Below are 24,230 nucleotides of genomic sequence, written 5' to 3' on the forward strand. Positions count from 1 at the left end.
TTGGCCTTCCCAATGAACTAGAGGAAGAGATAAATTTTAAGAAAACCTAAGTAATATGAATGGATACAAACATCTTGGAAACGGTTTTTTTAAAATCTCATTTATTGATTAAATCAGAATTGGCTAGTTCTCTATATTAAGTTAAAATTAAATTGATATACTCTGTGAACTCACCATGCCTGTTTGGATTAAGATTTCACTTGTTATACTTGGGCACATATTCCTGACTGTTCCAGGTTACAGGATGGTTTTTTTCATATTTGCTGTTTTATCTTACCTGCTGGGATCCCTTGCTAAAATATGTTCATGTCAGTTTTAAAACAGCAGTTTTTTTAAAAACAAAACAAAACACAACACTTTCCTCTTGGATCTGGTCCTGTGCTAACTTCTCTTTTTTCTTTCCAATTAAAATATCCCCAAATCAAAGGCTTTTTTTAAAAAAAAATAATTTTCCTAAAAAATTAAAGGCTCAGTTAACATGAAATGGATTTTCATAGTTCCTGGTTTACTCAGTTAACCATAGAGGCAAAATTCACACAATATATTTTAATGTGGCTGAACAAATTTTGATTCAGTGTATCATGCAAAAATAACTAGTGGAAAACTAAACACAATGTGGGTTATATAGTTGCATAAAAACATGTTAATGTTTTTTCCCATTATTGGAAAAGTTTCATGATAAAAAAAGGTTTTCACGCTGGTAGTAATTTTTCTTTCCAATGGTGGTACTCCTAAATCAGAGCAAAATGGATTAGAATGGGAAGAGTTTAAAATATGGACCTTTTGTGATTAGACTGGATCATATCAATTATGGAGACAACTATAATCCTTTTACTATACAATCATCTTTTCTTACAGAGCAGAGTAACATAAAATATAGGATGCATTGTTGCAGCTGCTTTGACCAATAACAAAACCATAAGTATCACAAGTATGCATTAAGTCTGCATTAAATTTGTTGTAAAGAAAAATATGTGAAGCGGTGTGCCAAAATACAGCATTTGGAGGGAATATGATTACTGCCAGTCATGCACTATTGACAGAGGTTAGTTCAAGTATTTAGAGAAAATGTACAACTGATAACAAAAGTCTGATAACACTGATAACAAAAGTCTCTTCATAGGGGCCTACTGATATATTTTTTAAATGCAGAAAATATAACTTATAGATTTCCAGTGTACCCAATCAGGTGATTTAATTCTTCTTTGAAAGGATTATAATTTTGTTCTCTTAAGCAGCGTAGAGGCCAGAAGAGTATATTGGCTGGTGGAAACTCATCCCATTTTACCCATTCCCAACCTACAAAAAGAAAGAACAAATGTTTCAGCATAAGAAGTACATTAATCTGTCAATGATTGCTAGGATGATGTAACGTCAGATTGGGAAATGGGAGTTTATATAGAGGAAGAAATTCACTGGCAAGTAGTAAATGTCTAAAATTCCCAGTGTTGATATACAAAGACAATGATTTTTTAACCCAGAAACACAAAACTATTTCATCATTTTACAATGCTCCGTATGGCTGTGACAGCTGCAAGTGGTGCATATAATGTTCAATTTTTAAAAAGAAAATTAAAAGCATAAAAATTAAAAACATTATAAAGAATTTTTTTTCATACATCTAAAATGTAGGTACCTCTCAAGAGGTAGAGAAGACCTATTGCATGCAGGTGACAGTAAATGTAAGTGCCAATCTCTAACAGTCATCAAATCTATCCCAACAAAAATGATGTATATCCTGATCTCAAACTCTTTGAATGGTTAATTATTGCTTCAATAACACACATAAGCACAAGCCCAGCCCTGTATAATAATAGTAGCCCTGAAGGATTAGGTTAAGGGTCATCTTAATCCAGCATTTTGTTTCTCATACGGTACTTGTTACCAAGATATCTTCAGAAGGATGGAAACAAACTGTTCTGCATAAAACTATGTTTAAGCATTCCTGTTTTATTATTACATTTTAGTGTACTATCAGAGTTGCAACCTGCCTAATTATTTTGGAGTCTTACAACTTGAGATGATATTTTGTTACAGGAAATTTAAAGACAAATATTGAGTGGACAACTCAAAAGATAATACTGGGACACATTTTCAGTACCCTGGAAATTAATTCAGTTTACTTCAAGATAAATTAGAGAAACTTGCAGCCCAAGCCTTGCCTAAACACAATATCAACAAATAAGGGATATGATTTGCACTTTCATACACACACAAATGTTCACATGAAAAAAGCAGAAAACCATTCTCACATTATATATATATGCAGACAACATGGATACAGAGTTTTTTAAAAACTTACTTTCATTTTTATCAGGTTCCAGATTCTTTGGTTCGGATTCATGATTCATATCAACGTCTCCTTTCATTAGGATGGTGACATAATGGTAATTATCCTTTAAACTGGCAGCATTTACAACTGAAGCAAACTGCACATTTGTTAGATGCAAAGCAGCTTCTTCTAAAGTTTCTCTCTCTGCACATTCTACCAAACTTTCACTGCACAGAGAGGAAAAGTGAAGGAAATATGAGTTAGTCAGAAAGCAAGAGTGGTTCTATCAGTTTGAAATATCACAAGAATCCAGTTTATATGACAACCAGCAGGCATCAACTCTGAACAAGGTGCCTGAATATTTTTGTCAGCTTTATTCTCAAAGAAATTGATTATAAAGAAGTAATAGCACTTTATTTTCATTAATTCATTTTCTGTGATGTAGCATAATTTTAATATTTGTTTACTGGTGTAAAGCTTTTTTGTATGTGGAGCTAGTGGAAAATATTTGGTGTTTCAGTAGCTTCAGATTGTTTTTCTTATTTATTGTACTTTTATAACCCTACAACATGGAGTGGCCATAGGTACGCCCCTTTATATGCAGTCAGTGGAGGAGGTCAGAGCAGGTGCCTAGGGAGGTCTTTGCTCAGCTTCAATCTATGTGCCAGTTATGCCCTTTCCTGTATATGGAGGTTCTCTGCTTGGTCATTTATGCTGTTTAACTCAAATTTGGACTACTGCAATATGCACAACATAAGGCTAACCTTGAAAGGTATCTGGAGGATTCAGGTGGTACAAAATGCAGCTGCATGGGCAATTTTAGGTGTCCAAAGGATATATGTAACACGTCTGCTTCGCAAGCTGCATTGGGTGCCAATTTACTTCCAGGTCCAATTCAAGGTGTTGATTGTGACCTATAAAGCCCTACATGGCATGGGGCCAGGCTACTTATGGAAATGCTTTGTCCTATTACATCAGCCCGTCCCACATATTCAGTTAAGGGAAGATATGTTTCAGACTGTCAGTTAAAGAAACTCCTACTGGCAAGGTCAAGGAAGAGAACCTTCTCTGCTATTGCCCCACCCTGTGGAATATTTCCCCTCTCAGAGGTGAGGCAAGCCCCCACTTTCCTGGCCTTCTGAAAAGGCATTAAAACGTATCTCAGTCCCCGACAAAACCAGCATGGCTGCATAAAAAAAACCTCTGATAAACTGAAAGACAAAAACGACAAGAATAAAAAGCATATAGCGTGAATCTGGTCAGGAAAGCTAGGGCTCAGAACTAAGAATTGCAACAATGTCAAAAATAATAACATTTCTTTCAATATGTAAAAAACAAGAAAAAAGTGAAGGAATCAATCAGTCCACTAATGGGAGAAGATGGCAAGGAGGTGACAGGCAGCAGTGAAGAAAGCAGAACTGCTGAATTCATTCTTTGCATTGATCTTTACACAAAAAGAAAAAAATAGTTCAACTTATCAAAGGCAACACTATAGGAGACAGAATAAGAATGCAAGTCAAAATAAGCAAGAAAATGGTAAGACAACACCGATCCATTCTAGACGAGTTCAAATCACTTGGATCAAATGAATTACAGAGTTCTGAAGGAGGCAACAGATGTGATCTCAGAACTACTGAACCCTACTTTCAAAGATCCTGGAGCACCAGGGAATTACCAAAGGACCAGAAAAGAGCTGATATGGTTCTTATCTTCAAAAAAGGAAAAAAATGGATCCAAGAAACTACAGAACTATCAGCCTGACATCAATATTTGGGAAGATCCTGGAAAAGATAAACAAGCAACATATCTGTGAATGCCAGACAAACCTTATTGCATTCTTTGACAAAGTGACTAAATTAGTGAACCAGCGAAATGCTGTGGACATTGCACTTCAGTAATTTAACCAAGTAGATCACAGCCTACTTCTTGGCAACATAGAAAAATTTGGGTAGACATCACCACCACCAGACTGATTCGTAGCTGGCTAACCAATGACTCTCAACATGTAGTCCTCAATGAAACTACATGTACATGAAGGGAAGAATACAGTGGGGTACCCCAAAGTTTTGTCTTAGGCCTAGTACTCTTCAACATCTTCATAAATGTTTAGATGAGGGGATAGAAGGGGAACTCATCAAATTTGCAGACATCAAGTGGGGGGGAGTAGCCAACACTTTAGAACAGGGTAGACAATTACTTTTCCCAAGGGGCCACATGCAAAATTGGGACTGTTGTGGAGGGCTAAACCAATGAGGCTGCTGCAGCGCCCCCCACTATCATGGACTGGATAAAGACAGCCATGGACCATAGAATGCCCATGTCTGTCTAGAAGGATCTTGACAGATATGTATACTGGGCCTTATACAACAAAATGTAATAAGCTTTTATATTTAGGCAAGAAAAACCAAATACATATGTATAGAACAAGTGGTACCTGGTTTAACAACAGTAATTTTGAGCAGGATCTCTGTGTCCTAGTAGATAACCGCTTAAGTATGAGCCAGCAGGGTGCTGCAATTGCTGAATAAAGCCAATACAGTCCTAAAGCTGCATCAACCAAGGGATAATATCAAGATCACATGAAGTGATGATACCGCTTTATACTACATTAGTACAACCACACTTGGAATACTGCATTCAGTTTTGATCACAATACAAAAAAGATGAGACTGCACAGAACAGCAACAGGGTATGTTCAGCCTAATGCAGAGAAGGACAGGGGTGACTAGATAGCAGTCTTCCAATATTTGAGGGGCTGTCACAGAGAGGAGAGGGTCGACCAATTCTCCAAAACACATGAGGACAGGACAAGAAGTAAGGGATGGAAATTTATCAAAGAGAGGTCCAATCTAGAACTAAGGAGAAATTTTCAATGGCAATAATTAATCAATGTAACAGCTTGCCTTCTGAAGTTGTGGGTGCTCCATCCCTGGAAGTTTTAAAGAAAGGATTGAAGACCCATTTGTCCAGAATGGTATAGGGTCTCCTGCTTGAGCAGGGGGTTGAACTAGAAGACCTCTGACATTCTTTTCAACTGTTATTCTGTTACTATTACTGCCACTAGAAAGTCAAGCAAAGCTCTGACATCCCATTATTCAGATCAAAGCCTTTCCTTCCCTTCCCCTCAATTTTCAAAGGGAAGGGAAATGGGGGATTTATTAAAATCCCCCATTTTAATAAAATTATTAACCAGCAATACCAGATTTGGGCTACAAAAAAGAGCGAACGTTGGTCTACTATATCTATTCGTTACCACTGTCATTTGATGTTTTGCAACCAAAATCTAGAAGCTTTACCACCAATAAAAGTTTAAAACAATAACACTCCATATAATTAAAACTGTTTCCAGCTTGAGCAGGGGGTTGGACTAGAAGACCTCCAAGGTCCCTTCCAACTGTTATTCGGTTACTGATGACGACTGACTTGACTTCTTACTTACTAATTCCCTTTTCCTTCCTTCCATCCCTCCCTCCCTCCCCTCCCTAGGTGTAGGAAGCCTACAACTTTTTAAAATTAAAACCGAGCATTCATTCAGAAGGCACCCCATCTATTTATCCCGGTGTTTTTCAAAGACTGCAGCTTTAAATGTGTGGACTTCCATTCCCGGAATGTTGGCTGTGGGATTCTGGAAACTGGAGTCCAAATATCTTAAAAATAGCCGAGTAACCCGCCAAAGCCCCTCCGCCAGCTCCACGTGCGCAAGAGGAACGGGCCGTGCGACATCATCACGAGGCACGCCTCCAACTCACCCGAACTCTAAGTGTCCTCCGGGAAGCTGGAAGAAGCCGCTGCCGACGACACTTCTCCGCTTGCCTACTAGGACGCAACCAGGGTGCCTGAGGCTCGTGATCACCACCCCAACTCCGACCCCTGGGCGCAGCGGCTTCTCCATGGCCGGTCTCGCAGACTTATGTGCGGTTTAACTCCGCCTTCCTCGGCCAGACGGTGGCGCAGCCAATCTGCGTGGGAGAGGCGGTCTTTTCAGGGCTCAACTGCCGGTGGTAACTGCCAATTTGGTAGCAGAGATGTTCTTGAAGGATAATTATTATCTCGATTAAAAAAAAAACTTTTTAAAAGGACAGAAACCGTCTTAAACTGTCCACTGGGAATGAAAGAAAAGCTGACTATACACATCTACTAATCAAACAATGGCGGTGGTGGGTGCAGTTCAGGGTAAAAGAGCACAAAATAATACCAATAGGGGTAAAAACGCTAAACTTCATTTTAAAATGAAGAGCCTAGCTCTGACTTTGCAATGTACCCCTTGTTACCTTAATCATGATTTACTGGATTTGCACAAGCACTGGGCCACAAACTGATATCCTGAATGAAGCACCCTTGGTTATTCTTGCTAAAATTAAGCAGGGTCAAACCTGATTAGTAGGTAGATGGAGGCCACAGGGAATTATGGAAGGGTAAGCTAGACCGAGAGAGCCAGTTTATGGTTAAGGCATCTGTTCTGTCGGGAGAAGGAGGCAGGAACGGAAGGAGGCTAGGCTGGTACAACTCAACGTTTATTGCTAACACCAACAGCTAACAAGAACAAGGCAACTCCGCGCGAGCTAACGCACGGACAGAACTGTTGCCGTCTGACAGCTGCTTAAATGGAGGAGCTGTCAGACGGAGGAACCAATCGGATGGCTACATTTTCCCTCTCTTTTGCTGTTCGAGTCTTAATCAATCAGGAACGAGCTGTAGCCGACTGGCTCGGGCGGAGTCGTAAGTGCGAGGACTTAACACCATCAAGGCTAGAAACCAGGTGTCCTTGAGTTGGATTAGCTTTGGCCAGTCACTTTCTCTCAGCCCTAGGAAGCAGGCAGTGGCAAACCGCTTCTGAAAAATTTTGCCAAGAAAACTCTGGGAACTTGTCCAGGCAGAAAAAGAGAAAAACTCCCACATATGCAGAGGGAAACAAAGATGTCCGTGTCTTGACTAGGAGTTGAGCTAACTGGCTGGTCTTTAATTTACAGTTCAGGCAGTTATTTAGCCAAAGATGAGCACATCTGTAATAGCAGAAAGTGCCTTGAGCCATGGCTCATTTTAGTAGAAGTAAATATCCGCATTAAAACCCTGGAGGGGGATATGAGCCTGTGTATGACCGTGGGAGTAAAATGAAAGGTGAATGCATTTAGGAGACATTTTGTGATGTAAGGCATGGTTGCCTTATTTCCTCTAGTAGCTCAAGATTACATTGAGTATGGTCGGAACCAAGTGAGCTTTATGAGCAATTGCCGACCTAAGCCAGCGAGTTCACACCAGCTGAATTCACCAAGTTTCAGACAGCCACAATCTAGCGCCGTGCTCAAGTTAGCATCTCAGATACAACCGGAATGAAGGCGAACCTGAGTAGTTGCGGTCATGTTTGTTTTTGTGCCTCGGGCAAACTTCCTCAGAAGGCTCGCGCTCTGCCGGAGCTTTTGGTTTCCTGCGCAGCAGCTCCGACTTCTGGCCCGTCGAGTCTGGTTCCCGCTTGCCTTGCGGCTGAGGGTTGGCTGCTCGATCCGGCTGTCGACGCTGAGTTGGCTGGCTGGCTGGCTGGCTGGCTCCCGCCCTAGCGAATCCTCTACCTGCCTTTCGGTTTCCCTTGTTCGGTCGGGCAGGCTCGGCACCTGAGGGCGATAGAGAAGGAGAAGGGAAGCCGCGCAGAACCTTCAGCTGCACCGGTTCTGCTCCTGGGACTCGGCGGGAAGGAGGCGGAAGCCCGATCGGCCACCTTCGCCGCAGCAGCCTGACGTTTGGTATCTCTTCTGAAGCCTTAGCCGAGAGCTTTCTGCAGCCATGGTGAAGGTCTCGTTTAACTCGGCCTTGGCGCAGAAGGACGCAGCCAAGAAGGAGGAGGACGAGGAAGTGGGGCAGAATGAAAAAAACAGCTGCAGCAACCAAGTGCTCATCTTGCCCCCAGACACAAAGGTGAGGAGGAGTCCGGCGCCAGCAAGTGCTCCTGCCGAGGGCCAGCAGCAGAAACGGGCGGTTTTCCCGAGCGCTGAGCAGCAGCTTATCTTGCAAGCTGCGGCCTAAAAGATCAATCGAGAAGGGCAGCGCCGAGTTTGGAAGGAGAAAGATGGGATCAACAAGGAGGGACTGAGGCGTGGAGGGGGGGTTCGCTCATATATAGGGCCTACTGAGGCTCCGGAAGTAGCTTTAAACCGGCTGGGGCTTTCGAGAGGAGTGTATTTCTCATGGGTTTTTAATGTGCGTTAGCTTGAAGAGTTGCCTCGGAGCGCGACTATGGGAAAGTGAAATATTACCTAAATTTTGGCAGATCAGTTTATGAATCTAAAATGGCTGATGCGTGAGCAGCCTTTAAACATCGCGGGCCTCTCTTTATATTTGCATATTTTATCTCAGTTGCGCAGGCCTTTCGTTTTTCTTTTGCATAACATCATCTTTTTCGGAGCTTGGGCTGTGAACCTAAAATAGTTGGGCCTGATTAGTACTTAGTACTAACATTAGTACTTAGGAGATCAAAGGGAACTCCCAAGACTAGATTGACCTGGGATTTAGGGGAAAAAAAGTATATCATATTTTGACACTGGATGCAGATACCAATAAAAGGGCAATGGCAATTGATTTCAAAATTGGTATTCTTGTTCACCTCTCTGGGTAACCTGTTCCAGTTACTCCCTGAGCCCCAGGAAGAAGACAAAAGTAAACCAATAATAAAAATTGTAGGCACTTGCCAGGCATCCAAACTGACTCAGGCATGGCTTGTCTGAAGATTGTGATTTTGGATTTCAGTTCAGTTCAGTTCAGATCCAGTATAACTGATCATACAATACCTGTTATATAACCCATTATCTGGATCTATGCAGTACATTGAACCATAAACTAACCAGATGTGCTGGGTTTGTACTATACAACATTTTAACCTGTAATGTTCCTTGGGACTGACCATGGAAGACAGGAGGAAGATCTGGAGCTTAGACAGTGGTCTGATAAGAGAAATCTGAGTTCAAAAGAGGGGTGGAGAAAGGGTCGCAGAAGGGATCCTGCCTAGTTTTTGAGAGAGTAAAAGTAGGGGACAGGAGAAGTACTTTCAGACTTACAGGATTCTGTTAATTAACTTTACAATAAATACAGAGCTAGTATTCATTGTCTTGCTTCTTATCTGGGCTACCTTGAAAAGCTTATCAACCAAAAGGGGAAATCAAATTTGTTAAAACTATCAAAGCATAGCATGCTATATGTGTGCAGTTTTTAGTTCTTTAAGTGAGCTGATTAAGTGTGGGTTTGTGAACAAAGTATTCATTGAAACACTTGGTTGTCCTTTGTCCAGATACTATAACTTAACATCAACCTAAAGTATACCATCTGATGTAAAGAGAGTTGCAACAGTGACCATTTGGAGTTCAAATTAGTCCAAAAACTGTGGGTCAGTCTTGATGGGTAAGAGATTAAAAATGGCATGAAACTTACTCCTGGAACCTAGGAAGGATTTCCTAGGATTTCTTCTATATTTTTGAAAGAGATTTGTTGTTCAGGAGACAACAGGTCAGAAGAGGCTTCAGGCAATTGCTATCTCTTTTCTTTGGATTTTGCCTGTCCATCAGTACTTGGGCAGTCACATTGGTCTATTGCTTTCTCCCTGTTGATGGTGTTGCTGAAAGAGCAGCAATCCAAGAATTCTTGTGAATGAAGAGACTAATCTGCTTTGCATGAATAAGACCATGTGGCTTAATTTAATTTTGGTGTGCTGTGTAGGTATTTTGTATAATATCAACACAGATTTGAATGATCAGGGGAGAAATGCAGTTGAAGGGCTATCTGTTTGTGACCAAGATCCAGGAGCCAATTTTCAAGATTTTCTCCTTGTTAGAAAAAGAACAGAAATTTGGTTGGCATACCGTGTACATCCATGCGGTGCAAACTTTCCCAGTTAGGGCTGGCAGTAGCAATGGAATGTTCTGAGGTGATGATACTGCAAGGCTTCAGGTCCCTTCAGAAGCTGCCTTGGGCAACCAGCTTTGTGCTTGTCATAACTTAACTATGACAGTCTTAGAGCCGTCCCAATTCTTTGTCAGGGGTTGCTCACTTGATTGCAGATTTTTCTCATTGGAGCTCCTTGCCTGGGAGATATAGCAAACTTCTTACATGATTCAGGTTCATTCAGGACACTGGTTTCCACTGATGTTTTTGGGAGGGTTTTTTTGGTTCTTTCATTGTTATATGGCATCTTTTTTAATGTGCATATAATTTTCATATGCAAAGTGTATTTTAAAAGCACATTTCCAATTGTATATGTCATGTTACTAGTTTACAATATCTTTTAATAAAGAATAATGTAACATCTGCTGACTTTTAAAGTAAGTATAAATGTGTTGTTGCATTTTGAAAATTCTATTAGATAATAGACTTCTAAATAAAGCAGTAGTGACATTAATTATGAAAACTTTTTTTTGCTCACAGACATCTAGCAAGTAAGTACAAAAAGAGTCATGTAATTGTTATGACAGGAGAGACGGTGGCACAGAAGTCTGTCTGTCTGTCTGTCTTTCTTTCCTCTCTCTCTCTCTCTTTCTCTTGTTCTTTCGTTCTTTCTCTTCCTCTCACCTTTTATGACCTGTAAAGCAAAGTCAGTGGGGAAATCAGATTCACTTAACTGTGTTACTAGCTTAATAACTGCAGTGATTCACTTAACAGCTGTGACAAGAAAGGTCATAAAATGGGGCAAAACTTAATTGTCTTGCTTAGCAACAGAAACTCTGGGCTCAATTGTGGTTGTAAATTCAGGACTAACTGTAGTTAGTCCAGGAAATTCCAGAGCTGTTAGTTTAATTAGGAAATTAAACAATTGGAGGAAAGCAATGGCATGCCAAGAAATTTGCATGGATGCATCTACAATATTAGGAGCTGATCTTGAAGATGTTATCTACATCATCTGATACATTTTAAAATTCTTTCATTCTGTCTGAGATTGATCTGTATAGTATAACCCATTATTTAGAGTGCTCCCAATTTCCTGTCCATGTAATTTGAGTATCTCAGCCACTGTAGATATCTGCACACTGAGTATGTATGTCTGTAACAGATAATTATTATTATTATTATTATTATTATTATTATTATTATTATTATTATTATTATTATTATTATTTTATTTCTATACCGCCCTTCTCCCGAAGGACTCAGGGCGGTGTACAGCCTATTTAAAAACACAGACAAAACAATGATATAAAATTTAAAATAATTAAATAAGTGGCTCAAATTTAAAACCCCAATAAATTTAAATACCCCAATTTAAAACTATTGTGTTGATAGTCCGGCCTGACAGAACAACAGGGTCTTCAATGCGCAGCGAAACACCCGGAGGTCGGAGATCTTACGAATTTCTGGGGGCAGTTCATTCCACAGGGCTGGGGCTCCCACAGAGAAGGCCCTCCCCCTGGGCGTCGCCAGCCGACATAACTTGGCTGATGGCACCCTGAGGAGGCCCTCTCTGTGGGAACGAACTGGTCGGTGGAATACTTTGTTCATTACAATAGTTTATACACTGCTCAAACAACTAAAGGGAACACAAAACTACTGTATGTAGTGAACAAAGTATTTAATAAGGCTATTTCATTCATTCAGATCTCGGATGTCTTCTGCTTGTGTTCCCTTTATTTTTTTGAGCAGTATATATTAATCACTGTGCATTTTGAATATGTAGCAGAAAAAGGAAACTTGAGAGTTCACAAGGTTGATGCTATATGGAACAAAACTGTGACTGAATCTAGATGTTCTGCTTTGGATACTACGAAGCTTCCTCCCAGAAGCTAACAAGGAAAACCAGTTGTGAAGAGAATGTAGTGTCCCAGACAATCCCGCAGAGTCTGCTCAAGCATTGCTTATATGCTATATTCTGGATAGAAGGAAGTGAACTACCAATTATCTTTTCTGTCATCCTCACCACTCTCTGCACCACCTTCCTGTCTGAAGCAGTAATACTTTCAAACCAGAAAATAATGCAATATGACAGGATGTTTTTGATCATCCCTCTATAGAAAGTGGGAAGGACAGGGGAAGGAAGATAAACTTTTCTCATGTGATGTAGAAAATGCAGCTGCTGTGCCCTTTTCACCAGTGTCTCACTGCTGTGCGACCAAGCTAGCCTACTCAATAACTGCACACCCAGAAACTTGATGCTGCTAACTACCTCCACAGGTGACTCATTAATATGTAGAGGTATGCTGAACCTGCCTTTTCTAAAATCGATAATGATCTCTTTAGTTTCTTCTGTGTTTAAAATGAGGCTGTTTTTGTTATACCAGTTCACTAAATCCTCTACCTCCTTGCAGTAAGTAACCATGTTGTCATCTTGAATAAGGCCCACTACTGTTCTATCGTCCACATACTTCACAATATGGTTAGTGGTAAACCTAGCACAATAGGCATGGGTCAAAAAGGATGAACTTGGGACACAGCCCTGAGGAAAACCTGTGCTCAAGAAAATGGTGTTAGAAATATTAGTCCCAACTCGCACATATTTATCAGTAAGAAAATCAAGAATCCAGCTGTACAAAGGAGTATTAAAGCCTAAAATGCCCAGTTTGTATACTAGATGCCGAGGGATGATTGCATTAAATGCTGAACTGAAGTCAACAAACAGCATTCACACAAGTGCTTTCTGTTTAATAATTTAATAAATTTATTTTATATTTATTGAGTAAATTTAATAAATTTCTGTTTAATAATTAAAAACTGCCTGGAAAAAATAATTAGATGTGTGGCCTTGGTAGAAATAAGTGAAACCTCTTTTTGCTGATGGAATAGCTTTTGAATTAGAATTCCACCTGCCACTCCAGAAGGGAGTTCAGGGATTCCGTGGAAGATTTGGTGGTTGTTCAAGGTGGAAAAGAAGATAGGAAAGGAAGCCTGTTCACATAGCATGGACACAAATGGGGATTACATTATACCTACATGATGTAGCTCAGGGTGAGTTCTACTTACCTTTACTACCGGTTCGCATCGTGCCTGTACAGATCACTTATGATGACGTCTGGGTCAGTGGAAGGAGCCTCCCGCCGGTTTTACTACCGGTTCTTGCAAACCGGGGGCAACCCACCACTGATGTAGCTGGATATACCTCACTATTGATTACTTTTTTTCTGTGTGGCTTTCTAGGATCCAGCAGAAGTGGTGCCTCTTGGACAAAGAAGAGCTTGGTGCTGGTGTATGTGTTTTGGATTAGCTTTTATGCTTGCTGTTGTAATCCTTGGCGGTACCTATCTGTATAAGTATTTTCATATTCAGGTAAGATGAATATATGACCAAGCTTTGAATGTTTTTGTTGTTAACTTTCTAGGAATTGTCCAACTTGTCTTATCAGCTTAAGTCTTAATATAAAATTCATTTTTAATATTTTTAAATTTGAGAAAATTAACTCCAATACAACATAAACTATATAAATACATTTGGATTTAAGCTTAATAATAGGAAATATTTGCCAGTGTTCCTGCTGTGAAAACAAAATCTAGATTATCTAAACACTAGATTATCTCCTTAGTTTTCAATTGGTAAAAGTTTTTCAACTTGTTGAAGTTTCTTACTGATTTTAGTTAGCAATGTTGCAAATGGCAAATATATGTACTGTTAGTTGTCTCCAGAGGAAATGTTCTCAATATATATTTAACCTGAATAAAATATTAACTGTATATCAAAAATGGAAATTGTTTAAAGTAATGGGTAAAATGTAAGCTGTTCAGTTTTTATATTAGAGAGAGAGGAAAAGTGTTTTTATTTATTTGTGATGTTTTATCTCGCCTTCCCTTCAGACACTCAGAGCAGCATATTTTTCAGTTCCAAGCACTTTTATTTTTAAAGCTTAGATACAAACCTAAGGGAGAAATTAACAGTGACCAGGACCTCTGTCCTTTTTCTCCCAAGTGTTACGATAGGAAAAAGATTATCTACTGCCTCTCTTTGTCAGCCAGATTCAGAAGGACAGCTAGCTAACTAGCTCTTCTTTCTTGCCTAGAAAGGTTACTTCTCTGGATGTAGCAGTTTGGGCTCTTTGTTAGGGCATTATTTTTTCTGTATCATTACTTTGCTGTGAACCCCTGTGCAGTTTAACAAGAACTTTGAATTCACTAGCTATAGGAAACCAGGCTAATGTTGGAAAGTTAATTGAAGACTACAGGATATAAAATTATCTTGAGCATGAAGGGGAAAAATGTCACGGTATGTCACATGACGGCAATGTGATATGGTGAGTTTGGCACTTTGGTCTTGAGTATTCGATCTGAACAGCCTGGTGGCATCTTCATTTAAACATCCTTATGGAATTAATATAATTTTCTAGGTATACTGCATATAGTCAAACTAATACCGTGGGCTGGTTTGTACAACACATTGGGCTAAAATAGAGTTTGTTTCTTCGTGATTTCATACACAATTAGTCTAGACTAGAGCTAAAAATAAGTTGTGATTCATTTTGCTCATAGTTTGCTTGTACATTAGCAAAAGAAAGACAATATTCACCATAATAAAGTTAAAGTGCATATGTATGACTTGCTGAAGAATGTTGGTTGGTTAAATTAAGCTACTCAGTGCCATCTTAATCTGATTCTGTTGGCCATGTTATTATTGCTAGTGGTTGACCTGAATTTCAAAATATAATTTCTATGTCTACCAAGGCAACCAGAATTTCCAGCTGCTGCTATCTAGAATTTCAAATAACAACTGGTCATTCTCTGGTCAATTTTAGATTGATGGATACAAAATAGTCTGACTCAGAGGCCTGGGTGATTTCTGAAGGGGCTTGGTAGTTTTTATCTTATTTACCAGCAGATGTTCTGGATAGTTGATACTATCATTCCTAATCATCATTTTCCTTTAAAAATCCCACAAATGGCAAAAATGGGCAAGAACTGGATTGAAAGCAGCAATTTTGGCTGTTTGGAGATAGCTTACTGGTGGGAAATAGCTTGTCTTTCAATGGACCTCCTTTCTCATTTTTAAAAGTTGAAAAAAATATAGTGAAAGTTAGGCCTTTTTTGGCAAATTTTGCTGATGCAATTTTAAAACCTAGTTATCTTTTGTGGCCTACAGAATGCTCACCTTTGTGGTAAGCCACAATATGGATTCTCATTTTTAATTTTTGTTCTTTGTGTTGTCTGAACCAAAACCAAAATGGTTATGCTTATCCGAATAACACCAATGTAGTCAACAGTGGTTCATTTAATAATTAAACAAATATGTATGAAATTTGTATGAAGGTAACCTGAGGTTTTGTAGTAATTATTACTTAATGGTTGGCCAGTACAAAAAGTTGTAAGTTCAAACTACAATATCTCTTTTCAGATGATAGATAGTAATCTTCCTCTGATGATAAATTCTGCTCTGAATAAACTATAATATTATCTAATAAACTTAAAAATAGAGTGGCTAGTATTCCGGATTTGAGATTTAGCAGTGATGAGGTGGGGATGGATATATATTGCTACAAGATTCATGAACTCTGCTTTCTTTTGCATTGGCTAAGGTGTATTACCTTTGTTTTTTAGGAAAATGTTTACTTCTGTGGAATTAAGTATATTGAAGATGGCTTAACCCTAACTGACTCAGATACAATTGCTTCAGCTCGTTATCAGATAATTGAAGAAAGTATCCAGATCCTTCAAGAGGAGGATGTTGAGTTCATTAGTGTGCCAGTTCCAGAATTTGCTGACAATGATCCAGCTGATATTGTCCATGATTTTCAGAGGGTAAGGAATAATGCTCTGAATAACATTGTAATTGCAGGGAAAGGAGTTTGAAGTTACAGATTATTTCTGGTGTCTTTGTTATATTTGTATATATACTGTTAAGTGCACAAAGAAAGCCAAGGTAGGTCCCAGAAGTAAAGGAGGAAGTAAAAGGACTGCGTAAATTGCTTAAAGAGCCGTGGTGGTGCAGTGGTTAGAATGCAGTATTGCAGGCTAATTCTGCTGACTGCTGATTGCCAGCAGTTCGATAGTTCGAGTCTAACTGGCTCAGGGTTGACTCATGCTTCCATCCTTCCGAGGTGGGTAAAATGAGGACCCAGATTGTTGGGGGCAATATGCTGATTCTGTAAACGGCTGAGAGAGGGCTGTAAAGCACTGTGAAGCGGTATAAGTCTAAGTGGTATTGCTATTAAAGCCTGCAAAGTTCTGAATTTTCGGTTGTTACAAGTGAAGAAATAATTTAATGATGTAAGAACAAGCAAAAGACTGCTTGTATCCAAGCTTCTAAAAACAATGTGCCTTTTCTGGGTTAGTTTTAGGCTGAAACATTTAATACTATTTAGAGTTTACGAAGGACACTCTTTCCCACCTTTTACTTGTGATATATTGCACTAAAATTTTAATATAATAATATTAAAAAATATAAAAATAGCCCAATCTACCAAAACCAGAACTGTAAAAGACAGACTAGGAATACAAATTAAAGTAGGCAAGAAAATGATAAGAGAACACCTATCCACTCTAGACGAGTTCAAATTCAAATGGATTATATCCCAGAGTTCAGAAGGAGCTGGCGGATGTGATTCAGAATCACTGAATCATATCTTTCAAAGATCCTGGAGCACGGGGGAAATACCAGAAGACTGTAAAAGAGCTGACATGGTTCTCATCTTCAAAAAAGGGGAAAAGATAATCAAGCAACAGATCTGAGAACACCTAGAAGCAAGCAAAGTTATAACCAAGCCAACATGGGTTTGTCATAAACATATCATGCCGAACAAATCTTATTTCATTATTTGAAAAAGTGACTAAATTAGTGGACCACAAGAATGCTGTGGACATGATATTTTTTAATTTCAGTAAGATATTTGACAGAATAGACCACAGCCTACTTCTTAGTAAGTTAGAAAAATGTGGGATAGACAGCATCATCACAAGATGGATTTGTAACTGGCTGACAAACCGCACTCAATGTGTAATCCTTAATGGAACTACATGTACATGGAAGACAGTAAGTAGGGTACCCCAAGGTTCTGTCTTAGGCCCATGCTCTTCAATATCTTTATAAATGATCGACATGAGAGAATAGAAAGGGAATTTATCAAATTTGCAGATGACACTAAGCTGGCAGGAATAGCCAACACCCCAGAAGACAGACTCAAGATCCAGAAGGATCTCGCCAAACTTGAATACTGGGCCCTATCTAACAAAATGAAATTCAATTGTGAGAAAAGTAAGGTTTTACGCTTAGGCAAGAAAAACCAATTGTACAGGTGTAGAATAGGTGAAAAGTAGCTCAATAGCAGCAACTGTGAGATTGATCTTGGAATCCTAGTAAACAACTACTCAAATATGAGCCAGTAGTGTGCTGCAGCCACCAAAAAAGTCAATGCAATCTTCGGCTGCATTACAGAGAGATAGAATCAAGATCACATGAAGTCTTAGTACTGCTTTACAATGCCTTGGTAAGACCATACTTGAATTACTGCATCCAGTTTTGGTTGCCACAATATAAAAAAAGATGTTGAGGCTCTGGAAAGAGGGCAGAGAAGAATAAAGAGGATTAGAGAGCTGTAGACTAAAACATATGAAGAACGGTTGCAGGAATCGGGTATGTCTAGTGAAAAAATATCTAGGGGTGACATGATAGCAGTGTTCCAATATTTGAGGAGCTGCCACAAAGAAAAGGGAGTCAAGCTATTATCCAAAGCACCAGAAGGCAGGACAAGAAACAACGAATGGAAATTAATCAAGGAGTGAAGCAACCTAGAACTAAGGAAAAATTTCCTGATAGAAGAATTTATCAGTGTAATGGTTTGCCTCCAGAAGGTTTTTAAGAAGAGACTAGACCAGTGGTTCCCAACGTGGGCCCCACGCCTCACAGGGGGGCACTTTGATTTTTAATGGGGGCAATTGGAGCCTTGTTTAAACCAAGTTAATGGCTTGGTTATGCATGAGTAGGAGTTCACTTTTTGAATAGTAAGAATTATATGTGATATGGGGAGGGGGAATCATCAGGATTTTAAAAATGCTTAGGTGGGGCATAGCCAAAAAAAGGTTGGGAACCACTGGACTAGACAGACCTTTGTCTGTCTTCTCTAGGATCTCCTGCTTGACCAGGGTATTGGACTAGAAGATCTCCAAGGTCCCTTCCAACTCTGTTATTCTGTTATATACCTATCATGTATTATTTTGATCTGTATTTACTGTTTTAAATGTATCTGGAACATATGAGGTAGAAAACTATTCTGGAATACTTTCCAGAAGTTAAGCTAATTCTCTTTTTTTCTTGTTATCAGAAAATAATGTTTTAATAACTAGAGACTGAAATGGAATAAATGATACCTGAAGTATTTAAATTTTTGTCTTTGAAAGAGCAGTATACTACACTAAGTCATATACAATGTTACATATTCTAATACTATTAAGAGATTCATAACATTTCTTTATTAGAGACTTACAGCTTATCTTGACCTCAGCCTGAATAAGTGCTATGTCATTCCTCTGAATACGTCAGTTGTTATGCCACCTAAAAACTTCTTAGAACTGCTGATCAACATCAAAGTAAGATTAAAATAGGTTTTTTTTTATGTATTCAGTAATCCTTATCTTTATTAAGCTAATTTATGTCCCAGTTGATTAGAATGACTGTGAACCTAGTTTTATCCCATTATGGTATTTATATTAACATTTTTACTACCTTACACTAAACCCATTTAGTAATAACCCCTCCGAACAAAACCAGACCTTTGCAATTTGTTCTTTACTTATGGTTGAACAAACATCAAACAGACAAGTTTAAAAAATTAATATACATAAATTACATAAAAGGTGACCAAAACTATAAAAAAGGCACCAACTGCTTCCCATGGGCTAAAGCTACAGGTAATAATTTTGCCAGTGCCATAGAGAAATCGGTCACTTTAAAGGAAATCAGTACTCTCCTCATTACAAGGAGAGTACTGATTTCCTTTAAAGTGACAAATTGGAGTTATATGTTTTAATTGCCATTGTGTGTAGAGTGGACATTTTAATAAAATATGGAATATAGATTCAATATTTGTATTTGAAATAATAAATAACATTTTCATTTGAACAATTGAAATAACTTTAAATTGTCACCCTTTTGGATGCATAATTGGGTCAGAGGAAAAAAAGTCTCTTATATGAAGCATGCATGATCATAAAAGAAAAAATACTCAGGGAGAGTCAAGGAAGATGGGAGAATTTTATTATAGACATGGGTGATTTGAGCCTTGACTGATTAGATGATATAAGTTACAGACCTTCCTTTAGAGTTCTGCTCAGATTTTTGTGAGCCTAAAGTAAATAATGTAAAGCTAATATTGACAGATCATAATTTGTCTTTGCAGGGTGGTACAAATCTATTCTTCAGGGCTAAGATGAACCACAGGGATCATCCCAAAGAATTTATCTTGCTTGAGACCCTAAGCATTGTAGTTTTGCCATGGGCCCTGAGCTGAGCTCTTTATTTTGCTATTTTTAGAAACAGCTTGGAAAGAGTACAGGCTGGACATCTTCTTACACATTTGAGTACCATATAGCAGTAGTATACCCAAAATATTGACCTTGAATAGCTTAATGGTATGCCATTTGGATTTTAAAAATCAGTTGGCATCCTGGAAGTATTTTTTAAAAGACAAACTTTTCAGTCCATGATTTAAACTATGAGCTCTTGAAAAAGTAGGAAGTAGGCTACTTTCTTTCTGTTTCTTAAGATCCATATTCTTCAGAGGCAAAATTATAGATATAATATAAATTGAATTAATAATAAAGAAGTTAAATGAAAATGAATGCAACATATTTAATATTTTTTTAAACTCTTCCATGATTCTATTAATTCATGTAGGCTGGAACATACTTGCCACAGTCATACTTGATTCATGAGCAGATGATAGTCACTGACCGCATTGAAAATGTGGATCAACTGGGTTTTTTCATTTATCACCTTTGTCGTGATAAAGAGACTTACAAATTGCAGCGCAAGGAAGTACTGAAAGGTATGGTATAAACATAGTTGAGATAATAAAGATAGCCTTAATTAATGTTTTGTTTCCACATGAAACTATGCAAAACTAATATTTCAGTCTGTATATATTTTGCTGCATTGTAATAAAATCTGGTACATGCAGTCTTCTCTTACCAATGCTAATTGGGATCAGGAACACCATCACTAAGCAATATGGTCATAAGTCATGACATTGTGTGACCATGTTGATCTGTGACAACAGTTGCTGGAATTTGGCGAGTTCTGTGTGATTGCAGCATCCTGCATTTACCCATTTGCAACCTCTTGCTGGCTTTCCGATTGACTGCATGTTGAAAGCCAGCAAAGACGGTCACAGGTGGTGATCACAGGTCCATGGGATGTTGCAGCATCATAATTGTGAGTAAGTCACCAAATGTGATCATGTGATTCTGGGAAGGCTACAACTTGGTGTACCATTATAACATGAGAGAGTGGCTAATAAGCGGATTTTACATGAGGATTTACTTATATTATAAAAATGTCCATAAAAATATCCATGCCTCTTATAGCACCTAATTTTTAATATTACAGATGTGCATATTTAATATATGCAAAGCTTTAAAACAGATTTTTTTGCCTTTGAACATTTCACATCAGATTGCAATGTCAGTAATTTTATGCTTAGCACAATGTTCTGGTTGGAAAAAAACGGTTCTGAATAAATTATGAATATACTCTATTATAAGAAGAAATGATGCTATACCTGTGGCTAAATTATTTGGTGTAGTGGTGTATTAATTTTACTAATATTACTTTCATGTATTAAAACATTTTTGTACATTTTTCCCACAAATGTTTGGCAAACCTAAAGTTATGTACTACTACTTTGATAAATTAAGCATGTGGTTAACTTACCAACATTAATGACATTTAAACGTATTTAAAAGTATTTCATTGGAAGTTTGAAAATGTCCAGTATATTTAGATAGAATGCCTTATTTTACAGTATTTCTTAGGACAGTATAGTGAAGAAACCTGAAATTAAAATTGAAGATTTGATTACATATTTAAATTATTTAAATCAAGTTATTTATTTGATCTCTCTCTGTGAGATAAAGAGAGTCTGAAGGGTGTGCTATGCAACTTCAAAGCAGAGTCCACAGTGCTCCATGAGGCTTATTCCCAATTACACAGATATAAATTCATGCATCTTTTGTCCACTCAAGAGTCCAGTGAATCTGTGCAGTGAATGGAAACTGATAGAACCTCTTCATAATACAAATTTAAACTTAGTATCTTTCTACAAATTTCAATACACACTTAAAATAAGAAACCAGTGAAGATAGCAGATGGAAAAATTTGGATATACTTTCTGTTGAGAACAGTGCTTAAAAAAAAAAAGAAAGAAAATCCATAATGCTCTTTTTTAGGCTCACCTGTCTTCCCGTTGTTAATAATAGGAGATTCTGTGACATTGTATGAGTATGTGTGGACTGTGGTCAAGGTATTGTGGTGCTGACTGAGTACAGCTATGTATGTGGGAGGGAGTGCTGTAGTGTGAGCACATACTACAGAGTGAAAGATCCCTGGGATCTCATAGCGGAGCTCCTTGAGAAAAGCGACTTACAACCTTCTCTGCTGGCTTCTCCATGGACTTTGCTTTTGCCAAGATGGCAGGAAAGGTCGCAAATGGTGGTCATGTCACTGCAGGACACCTCAACTGTTGTAAATGTCAACTGATTGCCAAATACCCAAATTGCAACTATATGACTATGGAGTGCCTTGATGACCAAAACTTTTAGGACTGGTTGTAAACACCAATTATTCAGCTCCATTAGAACTTCAAATGGTCACTGAGTGAGTGATTATCAAATGAGGATTACCTGAATTCCCATACGGCCTGTCATTTCAGTACAGAATAAGGTCACTGTTTCTTTGCAGAGTTTTCTTGTATTCAAGAGACTAATTTAGATCTTAAATGGGAGAGCTGCTCTACATACTTAACAAAATATACAGTGTTTTTTCAATGCATATTTTTCCATACAAGACAATGTATAGTTTCTTTATAAAATTACTTAATATTTTATTCATTCTCCCATAATAGGTATTCACAAGCGTGAAGCAGGTAACTGCCGGATAATTCGACATTTTGAGAACAGATTTGTGATGGAAACGCTTATTTGCGAAGAATAAGGAATGCTACTGTAACAAAAATTAAGATACTTCAGTTTATCATTTCTATTATATGCAGTGATTTCTTTTTATCATTTATGTAAAGAATAGACAAGCCTATATAGCTTGTAATTGGATTAAGTAATCCAATTACTTAATCTCATGAAACATCTTTGTCATATTTTGAAGTATAATCTTATTTTTTATGCTGGAATAGAAGCTGTATATTGTTAGTGTATTTCACATAATAAATCCTGAACTATCAAGAGATAAATTGTGCATCCAATATTACCAAAAAATTCTATAAAATAATTCTAGTTAAAAGCTAAAAAATGTATAGATCAGTTGCAACTTTTGAGGTTTTTAACAGTGTATTAGTACTATTACTGATTACAGCTCATTAAGAAATATTTTATAAGAAAAATGGAATTTGTTGTGTTTCCAGTCACACTTAAATTCACTTCAAATTGGCTGTGCTAATATAGGTGTCTGCTGTACAAACTCCAGCAGTAATTTCATGTTATTGACCTGTATATAAATTAAGTGTATGCAAAAGAAAATAAATAAAAATCTGTTTGTGTAAATGTTTTTGCTAAGTTCTTTTACATGAACTGTGTGTTTAAGAATTGTATTTTAGAAATTACTGGAGTTAAATTTTTATAATTACTAGGTTACTAAGTCTTGGAATTATTTAAATTTATTTGTAATAGTGATTTAGAGTAGAAATGAAACACTTTAAAAAAAAAGTAAATGTTAAAGTATTGGGTTTTTTTTTTTTTTTTTACTAGGGGTTTATCATTTAAATGTGTATTTAAGAAGCAAAGAATGGATTTTTCTTGAAATCCGTTCTCTGGCAATCTCTCTGCATGCAAGGTGGAGGAAACAAGTCAGGCACAGGAGAGATGCAAAAGTGGCTTTTCCCCCACCCACTCCAAAGAGTGAAGAGATTGGAGAGAAAAGAATTACAAGAGAAGGAAGCAAGTGCACACTGGGAATATGTTTGAATGGAGTGCTTCCAGCTGGCAATGACAGTGCATTGCTTTTGTTGTGTATTCCTCAGTGCGCATGCTTATTCTCTTGTAATCCCTAATTTCTCCACTCTGCAACGGGAAAAAAAACCAAGGTAGGCACAGAAAAATTTGGATTGATTGTAATGGTAATCATATGACAAAGGAATGGGGTGAAGGTCGTAAATGTGGGCATTGGTTACAAAATTATTTTTCCAACACCCTCATAACTTTGAAGGTCAGGAACCGGAAGCGTGTGATACTGGCTGGAAAATAGTGAAGCTCCGATGGGCTTCGTGAAAATCCAGCCAGACAAACTGCTGTCGGGGGAGTCTTCGGACCGGAACCGTCTTAGAGGGACGGGGGAGAGAGAGAGGCAACTCAAAAGACCAAAGAGGAGCAAGCAAGCTCCTCGGAAGGTCGGAGACAGCTCTTTGAGCTGACGGTGGGGGAGGCGGCCATTATGTCCGCTACAAGCTGGGGCAACCGGATTAAGATGTGAGCAGGAGTGGAGAATGAACAGAGTATTGTTACTGGGTAAGTAATTGGCCAACTCAAAGGTAAAGAAAAAACTTTTAAAAGCTTGAAAGAAGTCCCAACGACTAATTGGCACTTGGGAATCTAAGCGAAGGAAGAAAAGGAATTTTAAAACTAAAACTAAAGCCTTAAAAGGAACCTTTCACCGGGACTTAAAACTGGATTTGGATGAAATTAAAACAAGACAAGAAAAAAGGAGAGAAGTATTCTTTAAACAACAAAAGGATTTAATTTGGAGAAGAGGAAATAATCATTTTTGTGGATTTACAAAGGGATATTTTGTGGCTGGAGGATTTGTGAATTGGGGAGAGACATCTGCTGGTGGAAAGAAAGTATCATACTAAGCT

General features: G+C 38.1%; 2 protein-coding genes across 2 annotated transcripts; one reads left to right on the forward strand and one right to left on the reverse strand.

The window, feature by feature from the left end:
- Nucleotides 1-440: 440 nt before the first annotated feature.
- NUDT15 (nudix hydrolase 15) lies at nucleotides 441-6,774 on the reverse strand. The gene is made up of 3 exons (XM_034426891.3): nucleotides 6,022-6,774; nucleotides 2,303-2,499; nucleotides 441-1,299 (listed from the first exon to the last, which is right to left on the reverse strand). The coding sequence occupies exons 1-3, from the start codon at nucleotides 6,162-6,164 to the stop codon at nucleotides 1,163-1,165; spliced, it is 477 nt and encodes a 158-aa protein (XP_034282782.1). The 5' UTR covers nucleotides 6,165-6,774; the 3' UTR covers nucleotides 441-1,162.
- Nucleotides 6,775-7,166: 392 nt separating this feature from the next.
- On the forward strand, nucleotides 7,167-22,923 carry ITM2B (integral membrane protein 2B). Its single transcript, XM_034426888.3, has 6 exons — nucleotides 7,167-8,182; nucleotides 13,376-13,504; nucleotides 15,757-15,957; nucleotides 18,631-18,741; nucleotides 20,048-20,198; nucleotides 22,272-22,923. Exons 1-6 carry the CDS (start codon nucleotides 8,051-8,053, stop codon nucleotides 22,358-22,360), a joined length of 813 nt encoding a protein of 270 aa, XP_034282779.2. The 5' UTR covers nucleotides 7,167-8,050; the 3' UTR covers nucleotides 22,361-22,923.
- The last annotated feature ends 1,307 nt before the right edge of the window (nucleotides 22,924-24,230 follow it).

The sequence above is a fragment of the Pantherophis guttatus genome, chromosome 1, assembly GCF_059756535.1.
Source record: "Pantherophis guttatus breed Tessera chromosome 1, ASM5975653v1, whole genome shotgun sequence".
NCBI classification, from domain to species: domain Eukaryota; kingdom Metazoa; phylum Chordata; class Lepidosauria; order Squamata; family Colubridae; genus Pantherophis; species Pantherophis guttatus.